The sequence below is a fragment of the Arachis hypogaea genome, chromosome 13 (assembly GCF_003086295.3).
Source record: "Arachis hypogaea cultivar Tifrunner chromosome 13, arahy.Tifrunner.gnm2.J5K5, whole genome shotgun sequence".
In the NCBI taxonomy this organism is placed as follows: Eukaryota; Viridiplantae; Streptophyta; class Magnoliopsida; order Fabales; family Fabaceae; genus Arachis; species Arachis hypogaea.
Genome location: NC_092048.1, coordinates 14145115 through 14168990, shown reverse-complemented (window position 1 = coordinate 14168990; position 23876 = coordinate 14145115). Strand labels below are relative to the sequence as shown.

At 32.6% G+C, this 23876-nt stretch overlaps 3 protein-coding genes across 7 annotated transcripts; 2 read left to right on the top strand and 1 right to left on the bottom strand.

The window, feature by feature from the left end:
• Positions 1-1494: 1494 nt before the first annotated feature.
• On the top strand, positions 1495-9154 carry LOC112737371 (DNA-directed RNA polymerase II subunit RPB1-like). The gene is made up of 16 exons (XM_072210559.1): positions 1495-1578; positions 1683-1946; positions 2083-2349; positions 2456-2620; positions 2765-2926; positions 3021-3241; positions 3346-3487; positions 3580-3915; positions 4028-4317; positions 4477-4735; positions 4825-7337; positions 7486-7695; positions 7915-7965; positions 8111-8143; positions 8229-8338; positions 8894-9154. Exons 1-15 carry the CDS (start codon positions 1495-1497, stop codon positions 8296-8298), a joined length of 5067 nt encoding a protein of 1688 aa, XP_072066660.1. The 3' UTR covers positions 8299-8338; positions 8894-9154.
• A 2313-nt stretch (positions 9155-11467) lies between these two features.
• LOC112737370 (uncharacterized) lies at positions 11468-16981 on the top strand. Of its 5 annotated transcripts, none has more exons than XR_011869384.1 (17): positions 11779-12140; positions 12302-12385; positions 12559-12632; positions 12716-12749; positions 13261-13319; positions 13595-13709; positions 13844-13881; positions 14085-14182; positions 14253-14308; positions 14496-14769; positions 14922-15034; positions 15169-15185; positions 15264-15320; positions 15493-15558; positions 15783-15857; positions 16291-16376; positions 16657-16981. XR_011869384.1 is itself a non-coding variant. In XM_025787243.3 (16 exons), exons 1-15 carry the CDS (start codon positions 12012-12014, stop codon positions 16351-16353), a joined length of 1347 nt encoding a protein of 448 aa, XP_025643028.1. In that variant the 5' UTR covers positions 11468-12011; the 3' UTR covers positions 16354-16376; positions 16657-16981. The 5 variants fall into 5 exon arrangements, 3 of the variants coding, with proteins under 3 accessions (XP_025643028.1, XP_025643029.1, XP_025643030.1); XR_011869383.1 differs by having other exon boundaries at positions 14910-15034; XM_025787243.3 differs by lacking the exon at positions 15169-15185 and having other exon boundaries at positions 11468-12140; positions 14910-15034.
• Positions 16982-17689: 708 nt separating this feature from the next.
• On the bottom strand, positions 17690-20152 carry LOC112735764 (non-functional NADPH-dependent codeinone reductase 2-like). The gene is made up of 5 exons (XM_025785271.3): positions 19842-20152; positions 19417-19592; positions 18889-19132; positions 18241-18420; positions 17690-18121 (listed from the first exon to the last, which is right to left on the bottom strand). The coding sequence occupies exons 1-5, from the start codon at positions 19959-19961 to the stop codon at positions 17894-17896; spliced, it is 948 nt and encodes a 315-aa protein (XP_025641056.1). The 5' UTR covers positions 19962-20152; the 3' UTR covers positions 17690-17893.
• Between the last annotated feature and the right edge of the window lie 3724 nt (positions 20153-23876).

Sequence of the window (23876 nt, the reverse complement as noted above, 5' to 3'; positions counted from 1 at the left end):
TAAAATAAAATAAAATTTATGAGTATTTTTAAATTTTGAGTAATTATCCAAAATTTCTGAGGTTTTTAATATTGGATAATTTAGTCCGTAGGTTTCAAAATCCACAAAATAGTCCTTAAAACTGCATTTGTTTGTAAGTACGAGACACTAAGACATGAACATAGGCTACATTTCGTTACAGACATAAGACACTGACAGAGACACAGAAACATAAAATCATGTTTGATAGATGAGACATGGACAAAAATATTGTGTCTAAAGACACTGAATTAATGTACTTTGTGTCCATCCTGATAGGGATGACATAGAGACACTAACAAAAGACACAACTTATTTTTTATTTTTTCTTTCATTATTCTTATTATTATTTCATAATTATATTTTTTTATTATTATATTTTTCTTTTCAAATTATTTGAATAAAAAAATGATAATAAATTGAACTTTCATCATTTGTTCTAGTTTATTACTAAACAAAATACTAGAATATTATTTTTTTTTGTCTTATTTTTAGTGTCTTATCGTATTTTGTCCCGTTCTTAAAACCAAATGTATCTATAGAGACACAAAATCATATTTCAGAGACAAGACATAGACAGAGATTGTGTATAGAGATACTGAATTAGTTTATTATGTGTCTTTCCTAACAAGAAGAACATAACGATACTAACAAAAGATAAAACCTATTTTTTATTTTTTTATTATTTCTATCAAATTTTTATAATTATATTTTTTATCGTTATATTTTTTTCTTAAATCTTTTTGTATGATAAAATATAGTAAATTAGAATTTCATAATTTATTCTAATTTATCACCAAATAAAATATAACACTAATTTTTGTATCTTTATCATTTGTGTCGTGTTTTTAATATCTTGTCTTGTCATATTCTCATAACTAATGCAACCTAATATTTACCTCCGATAGACAATATAACCCTCTCTAGTTTGATTTGTTTAATTAAAATGACTATTTTAAAATTTTTAAATTTTTTTAGAAATTATTTTAAAATTTTTTAAACTATTTTATACTTTATTTTTCGGATTAAATTAGAAGAGACTATATTATCACTTTTGGTAAATTTGAGAGAAAACAAATATAATTTTCCGAAGTGAAAATATTTTTTTCTTAGAAAATATTTTTTTATTAATAGGGTGTGGACTTGTGGGCCGGACTAGTTAGATACCCTACATTCTCCTCCCCGTCCGCGCCTATAAATATACCATGATAGGGCATCGTTTTTTCCATTTTGCTCTCATTGTCATTTATGCAACGCGAGAAAAGAAAACTCTTTCCTCTCGCCTCTGCCAGGGCTTTTGATATTGTCCGATCCTGAAGACCAAAATTGAAAGATAGAACAGAAAAGAAGACAAGAACTATTGATCAAACTTAAAAAGAACATTGACACATAAATTCGAAGCAAAAATCAATTCTATATTATAAAGAATAAACAAATAATAACTGCATTTTCTTTTCCGTCACCGTTCTGGTTGCCATGGATATTAGGTTTCCTTATTCGCCGGCGGAAACTGCAAATGTCCGTACGGTTCAGTTCGGAATTCTCAGCCTCGACGAAATCGTAATGTTTTCCAACTTAAAATATTTCAAAACCCTCGAACTTGAAGAAACCACAATGATTGTGATTGTGATTGTGATTGTGATTGTGTGTGTGTGCGTGTGCAGAGGAGAAACTCTGTGGTGGAAATCGAGCACGGGGAGAGCTCGGAAAAGGGGAAGCCAAAGGTCGGAGGGTTGAGCGACCCTCGCCTTGGAACCGTTGATAGGAAGATCCGGTGTGCCACGTGTACGGCTGATATGGCTGAGTGCCCGGGGCATTTCGGTCACTTGGAGCTCGCTAAGCCAATGTTTCACGTTGGTTTCTTGAAGACGGTGCTCACCGTCATGCGTTGTGTTTGCTTCAACTGCTCCAAGCTTTTGGCGCGTGAGGTCTGATTTCAAATGTTTTGAGAACCATGCATTGAGTTAATAGGAGGAAGGAGCTTAGTTGCTTTTGTTCAATTTGAATTTTATCTGAATTCTTGTTTAGTAGTCTCTTTTTAAGTTGACTATGGTTTTGGAGCAGGATAAGAAGTTTGAACAAGCTTTGAAGATTGGGAACCCCAAAAACAGGCTGAAGAGGATCTTGGATGCTTGCAAAAACATAAGCAAGTGTCAAGGTGGTGAAGATTCTGAGGAGCTGGTTCGAATTGGCTGCGGTGCCTTGCAGCCCAAGATTACTATTGACGGTATGAACATGATTGCTGAGTATAAGGCTCTGAGGAACAAAAACAATGACCATGAACAGCTTCCTGAACCTGAAGAAAGGAAACAGATTCTTTCTGCAGAAAGAGTAATAATTGATATTTGATCCGAGTTCGGAATTTATATTATTATGTTGACTTCTATGTTTGTTGCTAAATAGTAAATAATAAATAGACATGTTGAATCAATTGAAGGTTCTTGGTGTTCTAAAAAGGATAAGCGACGAGGACTGCGAATTGTTGGGCTTGAATCCGCAGTTTGCCCGTCCTGATTGGATGATCTTGCAAGTTCTTCCAATTCCTCCTCCACCAGTGAGACCTTCTGTTATGATGCACTCATCCTGTAGGTGTGAGGAAAGTGTTCTCTTCTCTTGCACTGTCTTTACTTGCTGTACAAGTTTTCTAAGCTCTTTAAATTTAATTAATCCTTTACCAATGATAGTGATGAATGATAACATTTTCATCTTTATCTTACCTAGATTATGTTATTGTTGGTGCATGTAGGATGACTTGACTCATCAGTTAGCCACAATCATCAAGCACAATGAAAATTTGAAGAGACATGAGAAAAATGGATCACCTCAGCATATTGTTTCAGAGTTTTCTAAGTTGTTGCAGTTCCATATAACCACATATTTTGATAACGAGTTGCCGGGACTGCCAAGAGTATGATTGTGTTCATATGCCACCGTTTACTACTGATATAATCTGCATTTCCTTTATAACCATTGAATTTGGAATTTTGATAAAATTTTCATAGGCTACTCAAAGAACAGGAAGGCCTATCAAATCAATTTGTAGCAGGCTTAAAGCCAAAGAAGGTCGGATTAGAGGAAATTTGATGGGGAAAAGAGTTGATTTTTCTGCTCGAACGGTTATTACACCAGACCCGAACATTAACATTGATGAACTCGGAGTGCCATGGAGTATTGCTTTGAACCTTACATACCCTGAGACTGTAACTCCATATAATATTGAAAGGTTGTCCTTTGGATATGGTTTTCTACTTGCTTGGCTTTTAAAACATTTTGTATAATTATTAACCAAACAAAGAATTTTAATTTACAAAAAAATGTGAAAAACAGGTTGAAGGAGCTTGTAGAGTATGGACCCAATCCCCCACCTGGGAAAACTGGTGCCAAGTACATCATTCGCGATGATGGGCAAAGGCTTGATCTCAGATATTTGAAGAAAAATTGCCATCCCCATTTGGAGATAGGATACAAGGCATTGTGTTTTAGATGATAACAATTTCTCTTCTTATTTTAAAAAGGTTTCCTCTTGATGTCTGCTAATAGTTTCAATTGTTGTGATTTTAGGTGGAGCGCCATTTGATGGACGGAGACTTAGTTCTCTTCAATCGTCAGCCTAGTCTTCATAAAATGTCCATTATGGGGCACAGAATCAAAATCATGCCTTATTCTACGTTTCGGCTTAATTTGTCGGTAACTAAGCCTTATAATGCTGATTTTGATGGGGATGAAATGAACATGCATGTTCCTCAGTCATTTGAAACCAGAGCAGAGGTGTTGGAGCTCATGATGGTGCCTAAATGCATTGTGTCTCCTCAATCAAACAGACCAGTAATGGATATTGTTCAAGACACACTATTAGGATGCAGAAAAATCACCAAGAGAGATACCTTCATCACAAAGGTATTATTCGCCGAATTTTTATATATTGCTGCAGTTACTTGATATATGAAAAAGTTCTTGTACAAGCTCTTCAGATTAATGAATTTTTTGTTTTCCTTTTTCTTTTTTAAAGGATGTATTTATGAACATTCTAATGTGGTGGGAAGATTTCGACGGGAATGTTCCTACACCAGCAATATTGAAGCCAGAACCATTGTGGACTGGGAAACAAGTTTTCAATCTTATTATTCCCAAGCAAATAAATTTAACTAGGTATTCTAGCTGGCATGATGATAACGAAGGAGGATCATCAATAACTCCAGGGGATACTATGGTCAGAATTGAAAAAGGGGAACTACTTACCGGAACTCTTTGCAAAAAGACACTTGGAGCATCTACTGGAAGTCTCATTCATGTCATTTGGTATGCAACATCACTATATAAAATGTTAATGTTCCATTCATCTTTACAACTTCTTTGCAAAGGGTTGAATTGATCTTGGTAAACTTGGTGGCTTTGGAAACTGTTAAATTCAGTTACTTTCTTCTTTGCACACCCTCACTAATGTTGGCTTGAATACAGGGAAGACGCTGGCCCCGATGCAGCTCGTAAATTTCTTGGTCACACTCAGTGGCTTGTAAACTACTGGCTTCTGCAGAATTCTTTTAGCATTGGAATTGGTGATTCGATTGCGGACGCTTCCACTATGGAGGTTATTAACCAGACTATTTCAGAGGCAAAGGAGAAAGTGAAAAAACTATTCAGGGATGCTCAAGAAAAGAAGTTGGAGTCTGAACCCGGTCAGACAATGATGGACACATTTGAGAGGAAAGTGAATGAGGTGATTCAATTATATTGCAGGTCACTTTGATCTATTACTGAATTCTGCATTTGTTTGAATATGATATTTCATGTTATTGGCAATCTTAGGTGCTGAACGAAGCTCGTAATGATGCCGGGAAAAAAGCGCAGACAAGTTTATCTGAGAGCAATAATCTGAAAGCAATGGTGACAGCTGGTTCCAAAGGAAGTTTTATCAACATATCTCAGATGACTGCTTGTCTTGGTCAACAGAATGTTGAAGGCAAGCGAATTCCATTTGGGTTCATAGATAGGACACTGCCACACTTTACAAAAGATGATTATGGGCCTGAAAGCCGAGGCTTTGTGGAGAACTCGTATCTTCGAGGGCTGACCCCACAAGAGTTCTTTTTCCATGCCATGGGAGGTAGGGAAGGTATTATTGATACTGCAGTGAAGACCTCTGAAACTGGATACATCCAAAGGCGGCTTGTGAAGGCTATGGAGGATATTATGGTCAAATACGATGGAACTGTTAGGAACTCCGTAGGAGATGTCATACAATTTCTCTATGGAGAAGATGGTATGGATGCTGTTTGGATTGAAACACAGAATCTTGATTCCCTGAAAATGAAAAAGTCAGACTTTGATAGGACCTTTAAGTATGAGTTTGATAAGGAGAACTGGAATCCTAGTTACATGCTTGAAGGGTCTATTAAAGACTTGAAATCCAGCATAGAGCTTCGTAATGTACTTGAGGCTGAAGTTGAAATGCTTGAACATGATAGACATCTGCTTGCAACTGAGATTGCCACTACTGGTGCTAGTTCTCTTCCACTGCCTGTTAACCTTAAGAGGCTTATCAGGAATGCTCAGAAGACATTTAAAATCGACTTTCGAATGCCTTCTGATATGGACCCGATTGAAATTGTAGAAGCTGTTGATAAGCTACAGGAGAGACTTAAAGTTGTTCCTGGTGATGATCTCCTTAGTCAAGAAGCTCAGAAGAATGCTACTCTCCTGTTCAATATCCTTCTTCGCAGCACTCTTTCCAGTAAAAGGGTCTTGCAGGAATATAAGCTTTCCCGCGAAGCGTTTGAATGGTTAGTGGGAGAGATAGAATCAAGATTCCAGCAGTCACTAGTAACTGCAGGGGAAATGATTGGTTGTGTGGCGGCACAATCTATTGGGGAGCCGGCTACTCAAATGACTCTCAACACATTCCACTATGCTGGTGTAAGTGCTAAGAATGTTACACTTGGTGTTCCCAGGTTAACAGAAATTATAAATGTGGCCAAGAGAATCAAAACACCTTCCTTGTCTGTGTATTTGAAACCTGAGGTTAGTAGGACTTCAGAGGAGGCCAAACGTGTGCAGTGTGATTTAGAGCTTACTACACTTAGGAGAGTGACACAAGCTACAGAGGTGTGGTATGATCCAGACCCATTGTATACTGTAATTGAAGAAGATGTTGATTTTGTGAAGTTGTACAATGAAATGCCTGATGAAGAAGTTGCTCTTGAAAGAATGTCACCTTGGTTGCTTCGCATAGAATTGAACCGAGAGATGATGGTGGATAAGAAGTTGAGCATGGCTGACATCGCTGAGGAGATAAAACATGTGTTTGATGATGATTTGAAATGTATTTTCAATGATGACAATGCTGAAAAGCTCATACTTCGAATCCGAATCATGAATGATGAAGCCCACCGGGGAGAGATTCAGGATGATTCTGCTGATGATGTTTTCTTAAAGAGAATAGAAAGCAACATGCTTACTGAGATGACATTACGTGGCATCTCTGGCATCAGCAAAGTTTTTATAAAAAGTATTGACGTTCCAAAATTTGATGACAATGAAGGTTTTCAGACTCATAAGGAATGGATGCTTGAAACTGAAGGTGTCAACCTTTTAGCTGCAATGTGCCATGAGCAAGTTGATGCAACAAGGACCATAAGCAACCACCTTATTGAAATTATTGAAGTCTTTGGAATTGAGGCAGTTCGGCGGGCTCTTCTGAATGAATTGCGTGCTGTCATCTCTTTTGATGGATCTTATGTCAATTACAGGCATCTCGCTATTCTTTGTGATACTATGACTTATCGTGGCCATTTGATGTCAATTACGCGCCATGGTATCAACCGAAATGATACCGGTCCAATGATGAGATGCTCATTTGAACAGACTGTTGATATTCTCCTTGATGCTGCAGCATATGCTGAGGCTGATCACTTAAGGGGTGTCAGCGAAAACATCATGTTAGGCCAGCTTGCGCCCCTTGGCACTGGACAATGCTCTCTGTATCTTAATGATGAGATGATTAAGAATGCATTTGATCTCCAGCTACCTGGTTATATGGATGGTCTTGACTTTGGCATGACACCTGCTCATTTCTCCATGTCAACTCCCTATCTTGATGGCTTGATGTCACCAACTCATTTGTCCAGTCCAAATCTGCGCCCATCACCAATTAATAATGCAGTTTTTTCACCTTATGGAATGGCCTGTGGTTACTGCGCATATCGAAGTAACTACAGTATATCTTCACCTGCTTATGATCCAGTTTCACCTAAGTACACTCCCACTGATCCTGGATATAGCCCTGTGTCACCAAGTTATAGTCCTCTTTCCCCAACTTACAGGTGAGTCATTCTTTGAATTCTTTTAATATTGGTTTCTGGAAATCTATATGATAAATGGAACTTGCAACCAAACTGTATTGATATCCTGAAAACTTTATTTTCATAAAAAACTCTTTGGATTTGACTCGGAAACTATTATCTTTTGCAGCCCGGTGTCTCCGACATATAGTCCTATATCACCTGCATATAGCCCCTTCTCTCCTGGGTGCAGCCTTACATCACCAAGCTGTAGTCCTATATCACCTGCATATAGCCCCTCTTCTCCTGGGTACAGCCCTACATCACCAAGCTATAGTCCTACTTCCCCTTATTACAGTCGGTTATCTGCAGAGTATAGTCCCACATCACCATACTATAGGTGAGTCATTCTTTGGATTCTTTTGATTGTTGAACTTTGCTAATGGATGCAGAAATGGAACTTGCTAACACTTTTAAAATGAGGATGAGCCTTAACCTTGGTTCTCAATATTAGCTTTTTGGGTAGTTGAAAATAGTCTAGTGACTTTGGTTCTCAACTGCACACTTGTTTTGTTATAGTTCTTCACTCCAACTAACTATATGCCATATTATTTTGTAGCCCCTCATCACCATCTTATTCTCCATCCAGCCCAACATTTAGTCCAAGCAGGTAAGTTAAGAACAACAGTACAAATGTTCTCTTTCTTTCTTTCTTTTTTCTTTCTTTCTTTCTTTCTTACTTATGTGTTGCTAAAATTGCAAGAGGTTGCATTTCTTCTTTTGTTTGACTAATTCACTTTTTTGCATTTTACAAGTCTGGATTTCAGCCTAACTTCTCCACAGTTCAGGTATGCATCTATAGATATCATTATTTTAGTTGCCAAATATCTGGGCATGTCTATTAATTTTGCCATTCTATTTCATCATTTGTAGTGCTTCAACGGAATACTCGCCAAGTCGACCTGGTTACTCACAGGCATCAACCAGCCAATACACTCCATAGACAAGTGCCAAGGATGAGGATGATAATACAACTCTTTGAGGTAAACTCACACCTGAAGAAAATTAATCTTTGTCATGATTTCTATCTTTATTGGATGGAGTATTTGACAGTAAACATAATTATGAAAATCTTCACTAGGTATATAAGGTGATTCAATATTCACTTGATTCTGTTTTGCTCCTATGATTCAACAAATGTGCATTTCAAAATCAAAAGATTTTTAAATAGTCTTATTTTTTTTCAAAGAAAAAAATAATACAAGAGGTGTTATTATTTTAAATGTAAAATTACTTTATGCTAAAATAATATTTAAAGATATTTTTTAAACAAATTTTATGAATAAAAAAATTACTATAATATCAAATTTATAGCTACTTAACATAAAACGTTTACTCTCATTAGTGAACCTATTTTTCTAAAATATTTTTCAAACACAATAATGGCCAGATTTTTGGAAAATTGGAGGATATTTATTGTTGCTAGTATAAGAATTCAAGGGAAAAAGAAAGAGGTTTTGATGTTGGTATTCTTGCACTTTAACTTCCCTTGGGATTCATGGTTGTAACAATAATGAGTGATATATGCATTTGCTCAGGTGTGACTACTGAATTCAATTCTGAATCTAATCTATCACTGAAAAGTATCTAAGACTGGTGTGCATAGCTCAGCACAACTTGAGGCTTAAGGACAAGATCGATTTGGATTTGGCTATGATGGAGAAAGTATAAAGTGGTTCTTAAAGGACTTTTTAAAATGATTCTAAATGTGTTGTAATTCAATCGTACAAGTTAGTTTGTAAATTTATGTTTTCACCCAAAATTTATAATAATTATAAAAAGGCCTGAATCATTAATGAAAGAATTTTTATTTGAATGCGATTAGGGAGGGGTTAGGTTTCTGGACTTTTTATAATTTGGATTTTTGATAGACATCCGTATAAAGTACTAACAATTTTAGCTCTATATATAAAATTAATATTGGACACAAGTAACCGAAAAAAAAAAAAAGTTCTATATCCATGTAATTTTTTCATTCAAACTATCTAAGTAACTTCAATCAGACGCGCCTCCTCAACCCCCTTACGCGTTTGTTATACATGCGTCTCATATAACGTAAACCTTGTTCTCTTCTCGCGTTTTCGTTCTTCTTCTTCTTCTTCAACCTAATAAAATTTGTCATTCTCCTCTGTTCGCGTTTTTTTTTCTCTGCTCGCATTCTTCATTATTGATCTGCATTGAATTTAACGTAATAAGCTCCGTCGTTCTTCTTCTTCGATCTACACTTTTGATTGGAAACAATGAATGATTCAACTTGAAATCAGTTGAATGAGGTTATTACGTTGAGACAGCTAGGAAATGATTGCTGCATGCTATCACAATAATCTTAAACACTGAATAAAGTAAAAGGAGGCCGAACAACATTCATATGGTGAATCAAAATCACAAAGGCCACCGAACTGAAGAATGTTCATGTGGTGAATAAATGGTGATCAACTTTCAATAAAAAAGAATAGTATTTCTCCTCTTCTTCCTCCTCCTCTTTCTTCTTTCAAATTCGCGCACGTAGGTTCTTCTTCTTCTTCTTCTCCTTCTCCTTCTCCTTCTTCTTTCGTTATAATCATCACCAACGACACCAACATTTTGCTCGGTAAAGTGGAGTTGCTCATTTTGATTCACTTTATTGTTAATGTATTCAGTTGAGTCCTTGTGCTGCAGAAATGTTTTTCTTACTAATTGAATGTTTATCACGTTTTATCCAGCACATGATTGATGTTCGCTTCAGTGGTATTGGTCATTTCAGTTCACCTTGTTATGTGTTCAGTTGACTTATTTTGCATGGAAAAATGCTATTCTTGATGATTGAATGTTTATGACGTTTTATTCAGCACATGAATGTTGCTCAGTTCAGTGGAGTTGCTCATTTTGATTTACTTGATTGTTAGTGTGTTCAATTGAGTCTTTATGCATGTAAAAATATTTTTCTTTGATGATTAAATGTTTGTGACGTTTTATTTAGCATATGAATGATGTTCGGTTAAGTGGAGTTGGCCATTTCGGTTCATTTCTGCTCTGCACAATTTAAAACTCTTCCTCCTCACCTTCTACTACTTCTTCACCAGGGAAAGAAAGAGGAAAAAACAAAAAAAAAAAAATACAGCAGCAATAACAATAAAAAAATGAAGATAAGGAGAAAACACGTGAAGAAGAAGGAACGCGAATAAGAAGGAGGAAAATGAGGAGGAGGAGGAAGGCGAATCTCTGTTGCTGTTTTCGTTCGTTTCTGGTTGTTCCTTGCCAAATCTTCTCGCAATTCTTCTCCAGTAGTGGTTTTCACAGAGAACGTGACTGAAGTTTGAGTGATTTTGAGAGAGATTCGAAGAGAATGAGCGGTTTTGTGTTGAGGAAGAAGTAACGTTTTTTCATAATGAGCACGAAGTTACGAAGGGTTTTCGAGCGTGTGTTTTCACTCGTCATTAATGTGCGTGAATCTATTTAAATTTGGGCCAACTTAATTACATGAATTACATGGATGTGTAGCGCACCCGAAAAAAAAAATATTAGTTAATAGTTTATGAATTAAAACTCACAAAACATAGTGTAAATAAGAAAAAAAATTCCCAAACAAAGTGTCTATAATAATAATAATAATAATAATAATAATAATAATAAGTATATATATATATATATATATATATATATATATATATATATATATATATATACAAAATACTGAAATTTATTATTTAAAAATAATATAAAATGCTACTAAAATTTTTTGTACGAGAACATTTTGTCCTATATTTTTCATAAACTATGTTGTATAACCTTTAAAAAAATTAATAATTTATATACTTGTTATGTAACAAAGAATCTTTTTTATTTGATAAACCGAATTTTTTTTGTTACAAAAATAAATGAATGTAACCTGTTTAAATTAAATTATTTTTTTGAAATAGTTAAAAAAAGTTTAATAATAATAATAATAATAATAATAATAATGGTAATCCTAGTAATTTTAATTTTAGTGAAATTTTTATAGTTAAATAATTTTATTTTATAAAAATATTATTCATGGTCAGTTTGTTTTTAAAATTTTTTGGTTAAAAAAAAATTTTAAATCAATCCCTACAATTTCTTTATTTAATAGAACCTCCCAGGTCCTTAAAGGAGGACCATATTATGCTCTCCCCATCGTAGAACTAGCCATGATTTTGATGTCCCAACTGGATCATCTTAGTTTTATTTTATTTTTTATTTTTTGGGGGTAAAAAAACATGATCATAATAACAAAATCATTCAATAGTAAAATGAAAAGTTGATCTCAGTTAACATGAAAATTTGGAGCAAAACAAAAGATAAATAAATAAATTGCGCCAGCAAAAAAGAAAGAATAATGACGGAGATTTAATTTGTAGTTTTAATTTAATTTTTGTATTTCATAATGATCGATGTTTATAAATATTCCGAGGACTAAATAAATAAATAAATATTTTACAACTGAAAAAGGAATCTTTTTGTTCCCCTGAAAAGAAAGATTAAGAAAGAAAGGGTTACCTGAAAATCTAGTTTGGATGTAAATCTAGAAGCAGCGTTTTAGAATTCAGAGGCATTGAGAAAAAGCGCGAACGAAGAAGAAGAAGATAAGAGGCATTTCAATTTTCAACAGTTACTGTTACAGTTACAGTTACAGAAGCCAATCAATAATCATAATCGATGAGGAAGGAGAAAGAACCCATGCCTTCGAGCCCCGCCAGCGGCGAAGAAAGCGACGAAAAGCAAAGCTTCTCCTCCAAAAACAAATTCTCTTCCCGCAATGCTTCTTCCAAGTACGATTTCGTTAAGGTCCGTTTCGAAACCTCAATTTCAATATAGATATCGAAACTTTTCTTCATTGCATGAATGCACATAATCAATCATTTTGGAATCTATTTTCTGTTCAGTTTCAATTGGTTTATTTGCTTCAATAGTGCGAATATCGATTCCCTTGTGTTTTTTGCCTATAGGTGAAGGTGTGGTTGGGTGATAATGCGGATCACTACTATGTTCTGTCCAGATTTTTGCTCAGTAGGATGCTAACTGTAACCAAGGTATGAAAATCCACTCTTCAATTGTTCATTCTGCTTATGAGTTACTTTAGATGGATAGGACTGAGATTGGATTGTGTTGAAAAGTGTTGTGCTTGCCCTTATAGACTGGATTTAATGCTGCAATGTGGATTCAATTTGGTTAGTATCATTTGTGATTTGCTTGTTGGTTGCAGATTCCGAATCATGTAGCTATTAAAATTGCTCTTGAATTGAAGAAGCTGCTCATTGACAATAGCCTTCTTGATGTGTATGTTATTCGGCTTCTCTTCCATTTCTAGTTTCCTGCTGAGTTCTAGTATAGCTGGTTAAAATTTTCTTTCCATTCTGCAGCTCTCAGTCCGATTTGGAGGTCAACTTATTCAAGGTATGCCAAATCTATGGTTTCATTTCTCCATCCTGTACATCCCGTATTTCTTGACTTGTAATGTATTTCCTTTTACTGTTTGAACTCATGGCCAAAATTAAAATTTTATGGGAAAGTATTACTCCAGGAGCAAAATCTTATACATATATTCACAGAGTCACAGTCATATGTCATGCATGCCTGTTGGATATTTTTATTTCAAGTTGTATTACGTACCGTAAATTAGTGCATAAAGATAATATGGTTGATTGATTCTTTGGATAGGTCTTTTTGGATTTAAGTACATTATTGTAATGTCAATATTAATTATTATTATTATTACTAGATGGTTTTAAATTAATAATATAATTACATGGGACCTAAGTTTATTTACTACATGTCTCTTAATAGTAGGAAGTCAAATTCCATTATATTTAGGATAAAGTTATCATAGCTGGATGTCCTTGGCTTTTCCAAATGATGGTAGTAATTTAATCAATAGAAATTTTCTAACAGAGATCTGGTTGTGCAGCTAATGGAGAGGCGGGGATATGGAGAAGAGTACATTAATCGTTATAAGATGATGACAAGGTTAGTATGCAATCTTTCTGTTGGAGATAACTTTTGTTTCTACATGTATCTGTGTTAATATCATAGCTTCTTTTGATTGTTTGTTGATTCCTACTATGTGCTGAATGTACATCATATCTGTTTCATCGTATGTGTGTGTGTGTGTGGAAGAAAATTTACTTGATAATGCTTTTAAAAGATATGTAAAAAAAAAAAAAAAAAAGAAGACTCTTGAGGGTGATATTTTATAGTTCTAGTAATAATGAAGCATATTTCTGCTTTTATCTTCCTTTAAGGTTTCATCATCAAAGAGTTCCACTGGTAATCCTTGTTTGTGGAACTGCTTGTGTTGGGAAGTCTACTATTGCCACCCAGCTTGCGCAGAGGTTAAATCTACCAAATGTGTTGCAGGTAGCAATCGTGTCTATAACCCTGAATCTTCCTGTCATATAAAATAAGGACAGTTTTAGGCTTTCAATTGATGGTAGCTGACTGGAATTATATACAACTGATTTTGACATTCCTTTTGTTGTTGACTCTAATAGACAGATATGGTTTACGAATTGTTGCGCACATCAACAGAGTATGTCCTGAATTTCTTTGTTTCATTCTTAAGCTGACTAGTATTTAGCTTTGATTTTAAGTTCCTATTAGTCAAACCTAGTATTTGTTCATAATGGTATCATAAGAGACCTGGCTAAGAGTAATCAAGTTAACATCAAAGAGGACCTAAACCCTATAAATTTGTATATCTTATCTGAATGATTATTTTCTTATGTTTGACAGTGCACCATTGGCGTCAACTCCTGTATGGACGCGAGACTTTAATTCATCGGAGGAGTTAATAACTGAATTTTGCAGAGAATGCAGAGTTGTTCGCAAAGGTTTTCTCAGTTCTTTGTAGCTTGAGATCTCATACATTTTTTAAATTCTCATCTTTCAAACTTATTTTAGGTTTGGCTGGTGATTTGAAAAAGGCAATGAAGGATGGAAAGCCAATTATAATTGAGGTATGTATGGATATGTATTTTGGGGATGTTTCCCTGTATATGCTGTATTAGACAATTGAAGCTTTTATACTGGTCAATGTATATTTTATTGATATACAGCTTTTCAAGTTTACTGTGAAGTAATAAATGTTTCTCCTATGGACTTGTTGTGAGCTCATTTTCTTTGTTTTTATTTTGATGATGAAAGGGAATTCATTTGGACCCTAGCATTTATTTAGTAGACGATGAGAAATCACCTGCTGCTATACAAGCTGAAAATAAAGGGATGAATTCAACATCTGCGGCACCAGACGATAGTGCTACAGTTCAAACGGAAAATACTAATGAAGGTAGTCATGATGAGAATCATGGTGGTTCCAGGACTCTGAGTTCAACTGAAGGAATATCTATGGACCAAGTTGATGCAGTATCAAATAATGTCGCATCCATTAATCTAGCTGGAAGCACATCTGGGCATGAAGGTTGGTCTTTATTATTTGCAATACTTTGAAGCTGTTTAGTTCCTCTTGGAGTCACATGCACTGAGGAAGTTATAATATTTGCATGAGTAGGTATTGTGTTTCACTTGAATACTAAAGTGGCAAATTATATGTCTACCAAGTTTCTCATGCAGGTGCTGCTTCTCTCAAAGAAATAGAGGCAGACAAAAAAATTGTTACTAAAAAGTCAGGTCCTAAGCCAATAATTGTGCCTATTGTTCTGAAGATGGCTGAATTTGATCATAAGGTTTGTCTCATTGTCCATAACTTTTATGAAAGTAACAATTATCCTCATAATTGGTTATTTTCTTAGTTTGTAGTATGTATAACTTTGAGATTTTTTAGTCAAAGAGTTGACCTGCATGTATTTCTATGTTCCAGTCACGCATGGTGGGAAGGTATTTTCATCATATTCCATTGTTTCGTCGTATAAATCGCATGAAATAATGTAGTGAGACTTCTTACCATATTTTCAGGCATTACTTGAGGAGTGGATCTGCTCTCGCACGTTTACCGAGAAATGCCCTGACAAGGTACTCTAACTTTTGAAAGAACTCAGATATATACACTTGGCACTCTTGAGGCGAAGGTGGTTAACCAACCACATTTTTCCTTGGAAAAAAAACCATAAGAGCAACCTACATCTGTTCAATTGCATTTTTATCTATCAGAGCTGGTTTCTGAATTTTGTTGTTCAATTTACAGGATAAAGATAAGCTTATAGCAAATTTGAAAACCATACAAGATTACCTGTGCTCTTTCACCTCACAAGTATGTCTAATACTTTACATTTTTTGCGATGTTATTTATTTTATTGATTTCCATGGCCATTGCAGTTTCTATGATCTATATATAGCAAATTGCTCCAATTCATTAACTAGTGAATATGAAGTTGATAGGAAAGCAGATTCACTGGTTGCAGTATATAAAACTTTTAACCGTCTAAGTTTATTTATTATATGCTATGAATGCTTGTAAGATGTTTTCTGTTTCAGGGGTTGACTGTGGTGAATGTATCAGCAACAACATTTCCTCAAACATTGGATTGGCTCCATAATCACCTTCTTCAGGTATATAATTTGATCGTAAATATTTGCTTGCATATTTTTGTGTTTATCAATTCTGATCAATGCTTGATGAAAGAAGGTTTACAAGTGATGCAGAGAGAGGAATATATGACATCTTTGTTAATCCAAATGTTAAAGAAAGAGCAGAATGAAACAATGAAAACAATCAGACATTTTTTTTTTTCTGGAAAAAATGTATCATAGTTATTTTTTGAAAATGATAGCAAGGAAAGATCGAAAACTGGCCTGAATTTCACTGCTCTTATTCTACTGAAAATATGCTGCATTTTATCTTTGCTTAGTAAATTTTGTCTCTCTTCGACATTGCACAAGTTAGTCGCTGATATTTCAAAAGTTTCTGAAAGCATTTCCTTGACATCATAAATTACTCGTTTTCCTTTTCATCAGTAAGGTCTTATAATTTGATGTCTTCCAGTGCATTGAGCAAGGTACTTCATTAGGATCAAATGAACATGTTGCGCAAGCTGGTGCAGAATAGTTGTAATTATCCAATTCTGACAGGTATGATATTAAATATTAACTTCCTTTAAGCATTATATATATTTTTTTATCTAAAAATTTACAAATGTACTTTGAAAGTCAATGGCCAACAAGTTAATGGTTCATGTTTTTAGTTAGCCATGTGCTTTCAACACACTCTGTTGACTTCTTCATCACAAGGTTATTGAAGGGTATTCTCCTATGATTCCCCCCCCCCCCTCCCCCCCCAAAAAAAAAAGAAAAAAAATTAAACATGTTGGAAAAAGTATATTTCCGTTTATCAATTATTATCTTTGTGCAGCGATGGTTTGCATGTTTAACTTGAGGTTGTAAGTGGATCCCTGAATCTGTCCAAATGCTATCTTCTCAAATGATTGGTGGCTGCGTTTTCGCAACGTATGAAAAGGATATCCCAATCATGATATCATCATGGCTTGGAAAGAGAAGGCAATACAATAGGCCTTCATAGAAGCAGTAATTGTTACATCCATGTTTATTGTTTTCTCAACATTTGATGCTGAGAGCAATTGCACAGTTATTGTATCATGATATATCATGTTGAAGCAATCTCTTATTATTGAAAGAATACAATAAAGTTCAGTATAACCGTTCCACTGATTGAAAAATCTCGTCTTTTTCTTACTGCTCTAGGATTTGTATCTTCATTGCCCCTGAGGAGATCCTTGAACAATAACATACCTCTAAATATTATGTATTAGTTCACCAGAGGCTAACTAGAAATGTTTGGTTCAATCAATTGGAATAAAACTTCCCTTTCAAGAAAGTGTGCATGATCTTAAAAGAGAATTTTCGTTGTAAAAATCTTGTACTCAGTGGTTTTGGATTATTCTTTTCCACCAAGTTGGCGATTGCACATCATAATACATGATCTGGTAGTTAACATTAATCTTTGAGAAATTTTGACTGTAATTATCGGAAGATAACGACGATGTTATGTAGATACAAAAAACAGTTACTTTATTTAGATATGTATTTAGTGTAAATAAAAAAAATGATTATACTATTGTATAGATTTGATTATTTTGATAGTTGATTATTTTATTAAAAAATATGTATATATAAATATACACAGACACGCGAGATTAATTTTTTGTATTTATAGAATATTTTTGGAAAACTAAAAAGAGAAATGTTAATTGTTCTTTGTAGTTGGGTTTCTAAGGTTGTTTTTAGTATTGGTTATTTTTTCGTGGGTTTTGCAGCGTGAATTTGGTTGTAATAGTAATACTTAAGTGATTGCTTGTTAGTTCTAAATTATTCCTTCTGTCTTTTATTGCTTCAGTTTATCTTTAAAAAGAAAATGATTGAAAATGTTTCTGTTTCAAGTTTCAGTTTGAGTATTATTCAATAATCGGACTTGCAGAAACTCTGAAGGATATTGATAGTTGTTGAGGAAGAAAAAGAAATACAACTATTGAACAATAACACAAGTTAAATATACACAGAATAAATGTACTTGTAAAAATAAAACTAATTGTTGTACAAGGGAAAAAAAAAAAAAAAAAAAAAAAACACTTTCAAATTTCATCATCCCAAAGGTCTCCAATTGTTTTGTAGGGACTTGTGGTTTCATTAACAAGAAATTCCCCTCTCATAATCTTGATTTGCTCCAATTTCTGAATCTCCAATATGTCTTCCTCACTCAATTTCAGATCAAATGATGCCATGTTTTCCTTCATTCTTTCTTCATTGAAGCTCTTCACAATCACACTTGACCCCCTTGACAGTCCCCATTGCAATGCAACCTTGATCATAATGAAGACATATACATTCAATTATTTCAGGTAATAATAATAATTGAACATCATGAATATAAAAATATATTTTTTAAAACAAAGTTTGGATTTTTATTATTTTATTTCACCTGTGCAGGAGTTGCCTTGTGTTTGAAGGCAATTGATTGGATGATGGGATTATGAACAACAGCAGTGGACCCCCATGCATTCCCTGGCCCACCCAGTGGTGAATAGGCACTTACATGGATCTTGTGGTCCCCACATGTCTCTCTCAGCTTCTCTTGCCTCCACATCGGATGCATTTCCACCTAAATTCCAACACAACTTTAATTAATTTATAAAAATATTTATTATACTTATTGTATTTAATTTTGATACATTGTCTTGACAATGTAAAGTAGTTTTACACGTGTATTCAACTACGTTATATTAGCAAAAATAACTACTTTTTATATTGACGCAATCATTCAAAAAAATAAATATATTTGCACCATTGTGTAAATGTTTTACACTGTCAGTGCACTAAAATTAAACTCATACTTAATAAAATTATTACCTCATAAAAAATCTATAAATAATTTAAGATATTTGATGCGAATATTTATTTGAAAAATAATTTTTTTTGTATACCTTTTATTTTTAGTATTAAAAATGATTGATAAGAAGTACAAGAAGATAAAAATATTTGTCTTTTATACGGTAAAATAAAAATATACAAAGAAAATGTGTAGAAAAGTAATGCAAATATTGGTTTATTTATTTACATATAGATGTACCTGATTAACAGCTGGAGGTGTGGAAGCAAAATCTAAGAGCCAATGAATCTTCTTGGAAGAGAAATTGCTAACCCCAATGGATCTGCAGAGCCCCATTTGAAGGCATTTCTCCATCCCTGCCCATGTGACTTCAAAGTCCAAGTTTTCAAAGTCATCTTCATTAGGCACTGGATAGTTTACCCATGGCTTCAACTTTATAGGCCAATGCACCAGGTACATGTCCAGATATTCCATTCCCAAGTTCCTATACAATTAATTCCAACACCATTCTTCACAATTACTTAACTAATTAAGATGATTCTGTCACATATTTTCTTTCATATGGGGATTGACATGTACTAATTCCAATATTGTTTTTTGCTTTGGTAATGATAACACCACATGCACTTTAACATTATTTGCTATTATTGATTTTCCATTGCTTTAGAAAAGAAAAGAGAAAAAAAAAGGGGTAAGATATTTTCTTTTAATTTTTTTCACTTTCAATATTTTTTCTTTTTAAGGGATGTTCATGATTATTGTGCTTACTGTAGAGTTCTTTTCAATGCAGAAACAGGATCATGGTGATCACTCCCCCATAGTTTTGATGTCAAGAAAATATCCTCTCTTTCTACAACTCCATCAAACATTGCATCATTCAATGCCTTTCCCACTGCTGGCTCAGAACCATATATCTTTTCTGTATCAAAATGCCTATAACCAATCTGCACAAAACATAAACATTAAGACACTGTATTTGCTCAGCTACATAAATTAAACGACATTCATCCACTATCAAAATAATAAGAATTTAATTTTGATGTATTATTAGTGTAAAGTAATTTTATACGTACATCTAATTACATAATACTATAGAAATAATTTATTGACCACGTAAATAGTCATCTAAAAGAACAGATATGATTGCATGACCGTGTAAAGCGTATAATAATAATAAGCATGAATGTTGGTACCTGAAGAGCATTGTGGATGGCAAGTTCAGTTATGTTCCTATCATTTGGGAAAGAATAAGTGCCAAGTCCAATAAGAGGCATTGTAATGCCACAGTTCAAACGCACATGATTCTTCCTCATTTTGTCTCTCTTTATTTTCTTTTCCTTCCTTTTTTTTTTGTCTCTGTGTTTGTGGGTCTATTGCTAGCTTTTTTCGCACACTGCTAAATGTGTGTCTAATATTGGGTATATATAGATATTCTACAAGTCAAGTCAAAACATATATTAACTTTAAGGTTGTTTAGAGGTTAGACTTAAATTAAATTATTATTAGTTTTTTTTTTCTATATGTCAGCTCATATATATAGATTAATAATGATGATCATGCCTGAATAATTATAATATATAGTAGACGTGGAAGAGTGTTAAAATCAATTATTGAAGGAATGCAAATCAAAGGATCGGATCTTCCCTGTCTCTTGGGATTTTATTTATTTGCCCCAATCCATCATCCAAAAGCAAATAGTTTTCGGCCATCAATTCCTTAGAACAAGTCAATGCCACACTATATTTCTTATTTTCTTTTGTTATAAAATTATCGGTATCTAGATCTTATTACATATGCTAATACGTTTCGAAAAATAAATGAGTACAACCTTTTTTGAAAATTAATTTACTATTAAAGATAAAAATAAAAAAATAAAAAATAAATATTTTAAATTTTAAATTTTAAATTCTAAATTTGAACTATTAATATAAAATATAATAAATAAAAATAAAAATTATTTAATTAACAGAAAATATAACATTATTTTTTTAATAATATAAAATATTTAAGGTTGAGTCAGATCTTATTACTAAGAATTTAACTAATAATAATTTAGTCGATTATAATTATTTAAAATTTGAAACGACAAAAGTGTTTTATTGAATTTTTTTTATCTTCAATACTTTAATTAAGAGATTTAGTTATATTATATATATATATATATATATATATATGGACCAAATCAATACTATTTTTTACGACAACATTTTTGTTTAATTAAAAAAAAAATATATAAAAATATTAAACTAAGAATAAAGTTCTACATCCAAGTCATAATTCTAACTAAGTTAAAAAATTTTTTTCTTCTTCTTCTTTAATGCTGCGTTTTCTTCTTCTTTTTCTTTTTCGTTATCTTTCTCTTTCGTTATCGTCATCACCAACAACACCAACTTTTACTAACATCTTTATTGGTTCTGATTTTCTCTAGTTCTATCATTAAATAATTTTGGTTTATTTCTTAGTTTATTTGAGGTTCATTTAGATCCAAAATGAATTTGATGTGTTTTTGTTAATAATTGAGTCTTTTTGACTGTTTGTTCAAATCTGAACTAATTTCGGTTCATTTATATGTTAATTGAGCTTCACTTGATGCTGCTGATAAGTATTGACCAAATTTTTTATTCCTTAAGTAATTTCGATTTATTTCTTAATTTGATTGAGGTTCATTTGGATCCAAAAATGAATCGATGTGTTTTTATTGATAATTGAGTCTTTTTAACTGCTTGTTTAAGTCTGAACTAATTTCGGTTAATTTGTGAATTAATTGAGGTTCACTTGATACTGCTGATAAGTATTGACCAAATTTTTTATTCCTTAAGTAATTTTGGTTAATTTCTTAGTTTAATTGAAGTTCATTTGGATCCAGAAATGAATTCGATGTGTTTTTGTTGATAATTGAGTTTTTTTTCCTACTTGTTCAAATCTGAACTAATTTCGGTTCATTTATGTGTTAATTGAGGTTCACTTGATGCTGCAGATAAATATTGACCAAATTTTTTATTGTTTAAGTAATTTCGGTTCATTTCTTAGTTTAATTGAGGTTTATTTGGATCCAGAAATGAATTTGATGTATTTTTGTTGATGATTGAGTCTTTTTTACTGCTTGTTCAAATTTGAACTAATTTCGGTTCATTTGTGTGTTAATTGATATTCACTTTATGCTACTGATAAGTATTGACCAAATTTTTTAGCAAAGAAGAATGAAATTATTCATTATCACTTTATTCAATTGTATTAGATTCCATTCATTTTGTTTTGAAAGTCATCCCAACTTTTAGGACAAATTGTTCATCGACAATACACCTGGACTGCAAATGAATCAAAATATTATTATAACAACACTATTGTGTAATAACAAATAAACCGAAATTTGTGCATTCTATAAACTCAGAAACTCTTGTAATTTCGGTGCATTTCTGAGTTAATTGTATCGCAATCACTATGTAATTTTTTGGTACATTTGGTCTCGTTCTGCACAATTCAAAACTCTTCTTCCTCCTCCTCCTCCTCCTCCTCTTCTGCTTCGTCTTCTTTTTCTTTTTAATTTTTTTTCTTCTTTTTTTTTATTTGATATTTTTTATCTTTTTTTTTATTTTATTCCTCTCAAAAAATTAACATAAAAAAAAGGAAGAGAAAAAAAATAAAAACAAAACGCAGTAACATCACCAATAGAAAAAAGAAAAGAAAGCGTACGAAAAATAAACATAAAGTAAAGCAGAATTTTATTTGTGTTAATGAAACACATATATATACACTACGTACAATAAAAATAATTTTTGTTAAATTTAAACTAACTTAATTAAACTTAATCGCAAAAAATACTTGAATATATATCGGCTCTCAATAAACTATACTAACGTGTGCATTTTCAATGTTAAAGTCGGTCAGTGAGCTGGCACTTTCAAACATTTATCATTTCGAATGGCCAAAGTCTTCGATATATATCTTTTGGTGAAATTAAACCATTTATAATTCCATTTTCAAGCTTGTGGCCTGTGGATGCATGAAACTGAACTTTAATTTCTTCAATAGTTTTTTGTGGCCAACTAATCAATAAGTTTAAAGGAATTAAAACTAGTTTTTGACATGCAAATTTGTCAAAACTTGGAATTTTTATATTCACCTAATTAATAAAGTAATAATCAGCATTAATTAATAGAGAATACAAAACATGCAAGAATACGTAATATATATATTTCTCTAGAGTTTTGTAGTTAAATATTTTATTTCATATATTTATATATCCCTTGCAAGTTGACTTTATATAATGATTTATATATGTTTCTCTGTTGCTGAGCACTATTTTCTCAAATTCTTCATTCTCAACACATGCATGCTTAAATGAAAGACATGCAATGCAATGACACTTAGTCAAATTATGAAGTAGTCAAGTAAAGATTATAGATGAATCCAACAATGCAATGCACTTGTCCACAGTTCATGAACTGTACTTGACTCATTACTTTGCTTTCTATGAATTAATAAGATATATTTTTAGTTTTATCCTTTTAAATAATTTTTTTAAACCAATATTCAAAAATTTATAGTTAATAATCATAGATGGAATATAATTTCCTATACTAATTAAAAAAACATATATGGAATTTCTAAGTTTGTTTCATTTTATTTAGATTGCACTGAAATGCATTTTCATTATCATGTTTAGTATTATGAATTTAGACTTTATTCATTTTATTGCTTTAACTCATATCACTTACAAAATTGATTTAGCATTAAAAATATAGTAAAAGAGTATATTTTCATTTCGGGTGGGTCAAATATTATGGACTTGGTTTTTCGATCAACGGCTTGTGAGATTTCAATTAGTATATATTCTTTGAAATAGAGATAATCTTACACCAATAATAATGAAGAAAATACAGTTGAAAGATAGGCAATCAAAATGAAACAATATTGTTAGATTATTGGATATAAACCCTTGACATAGAGGTGGTAAAACGGATCAAATTTGTCAGATTAGTCCAATAAATTTGTAAAAAACACGAATTAAGTTAGAATTTAGAATCGTCAAACTCGTACTGCCAAATATTATCACTTATATAATTTTTAAACATATTTTTTTCATTTTTTATTCTTTTTTATTAATTTTATTTATTTTATTTTACACTTTCATATATATATATATATATATATATATATATATATATATATATATATTCAGGTTATGTAAATTATTTTTTAAAATGAAAAAAATATATATTTATATT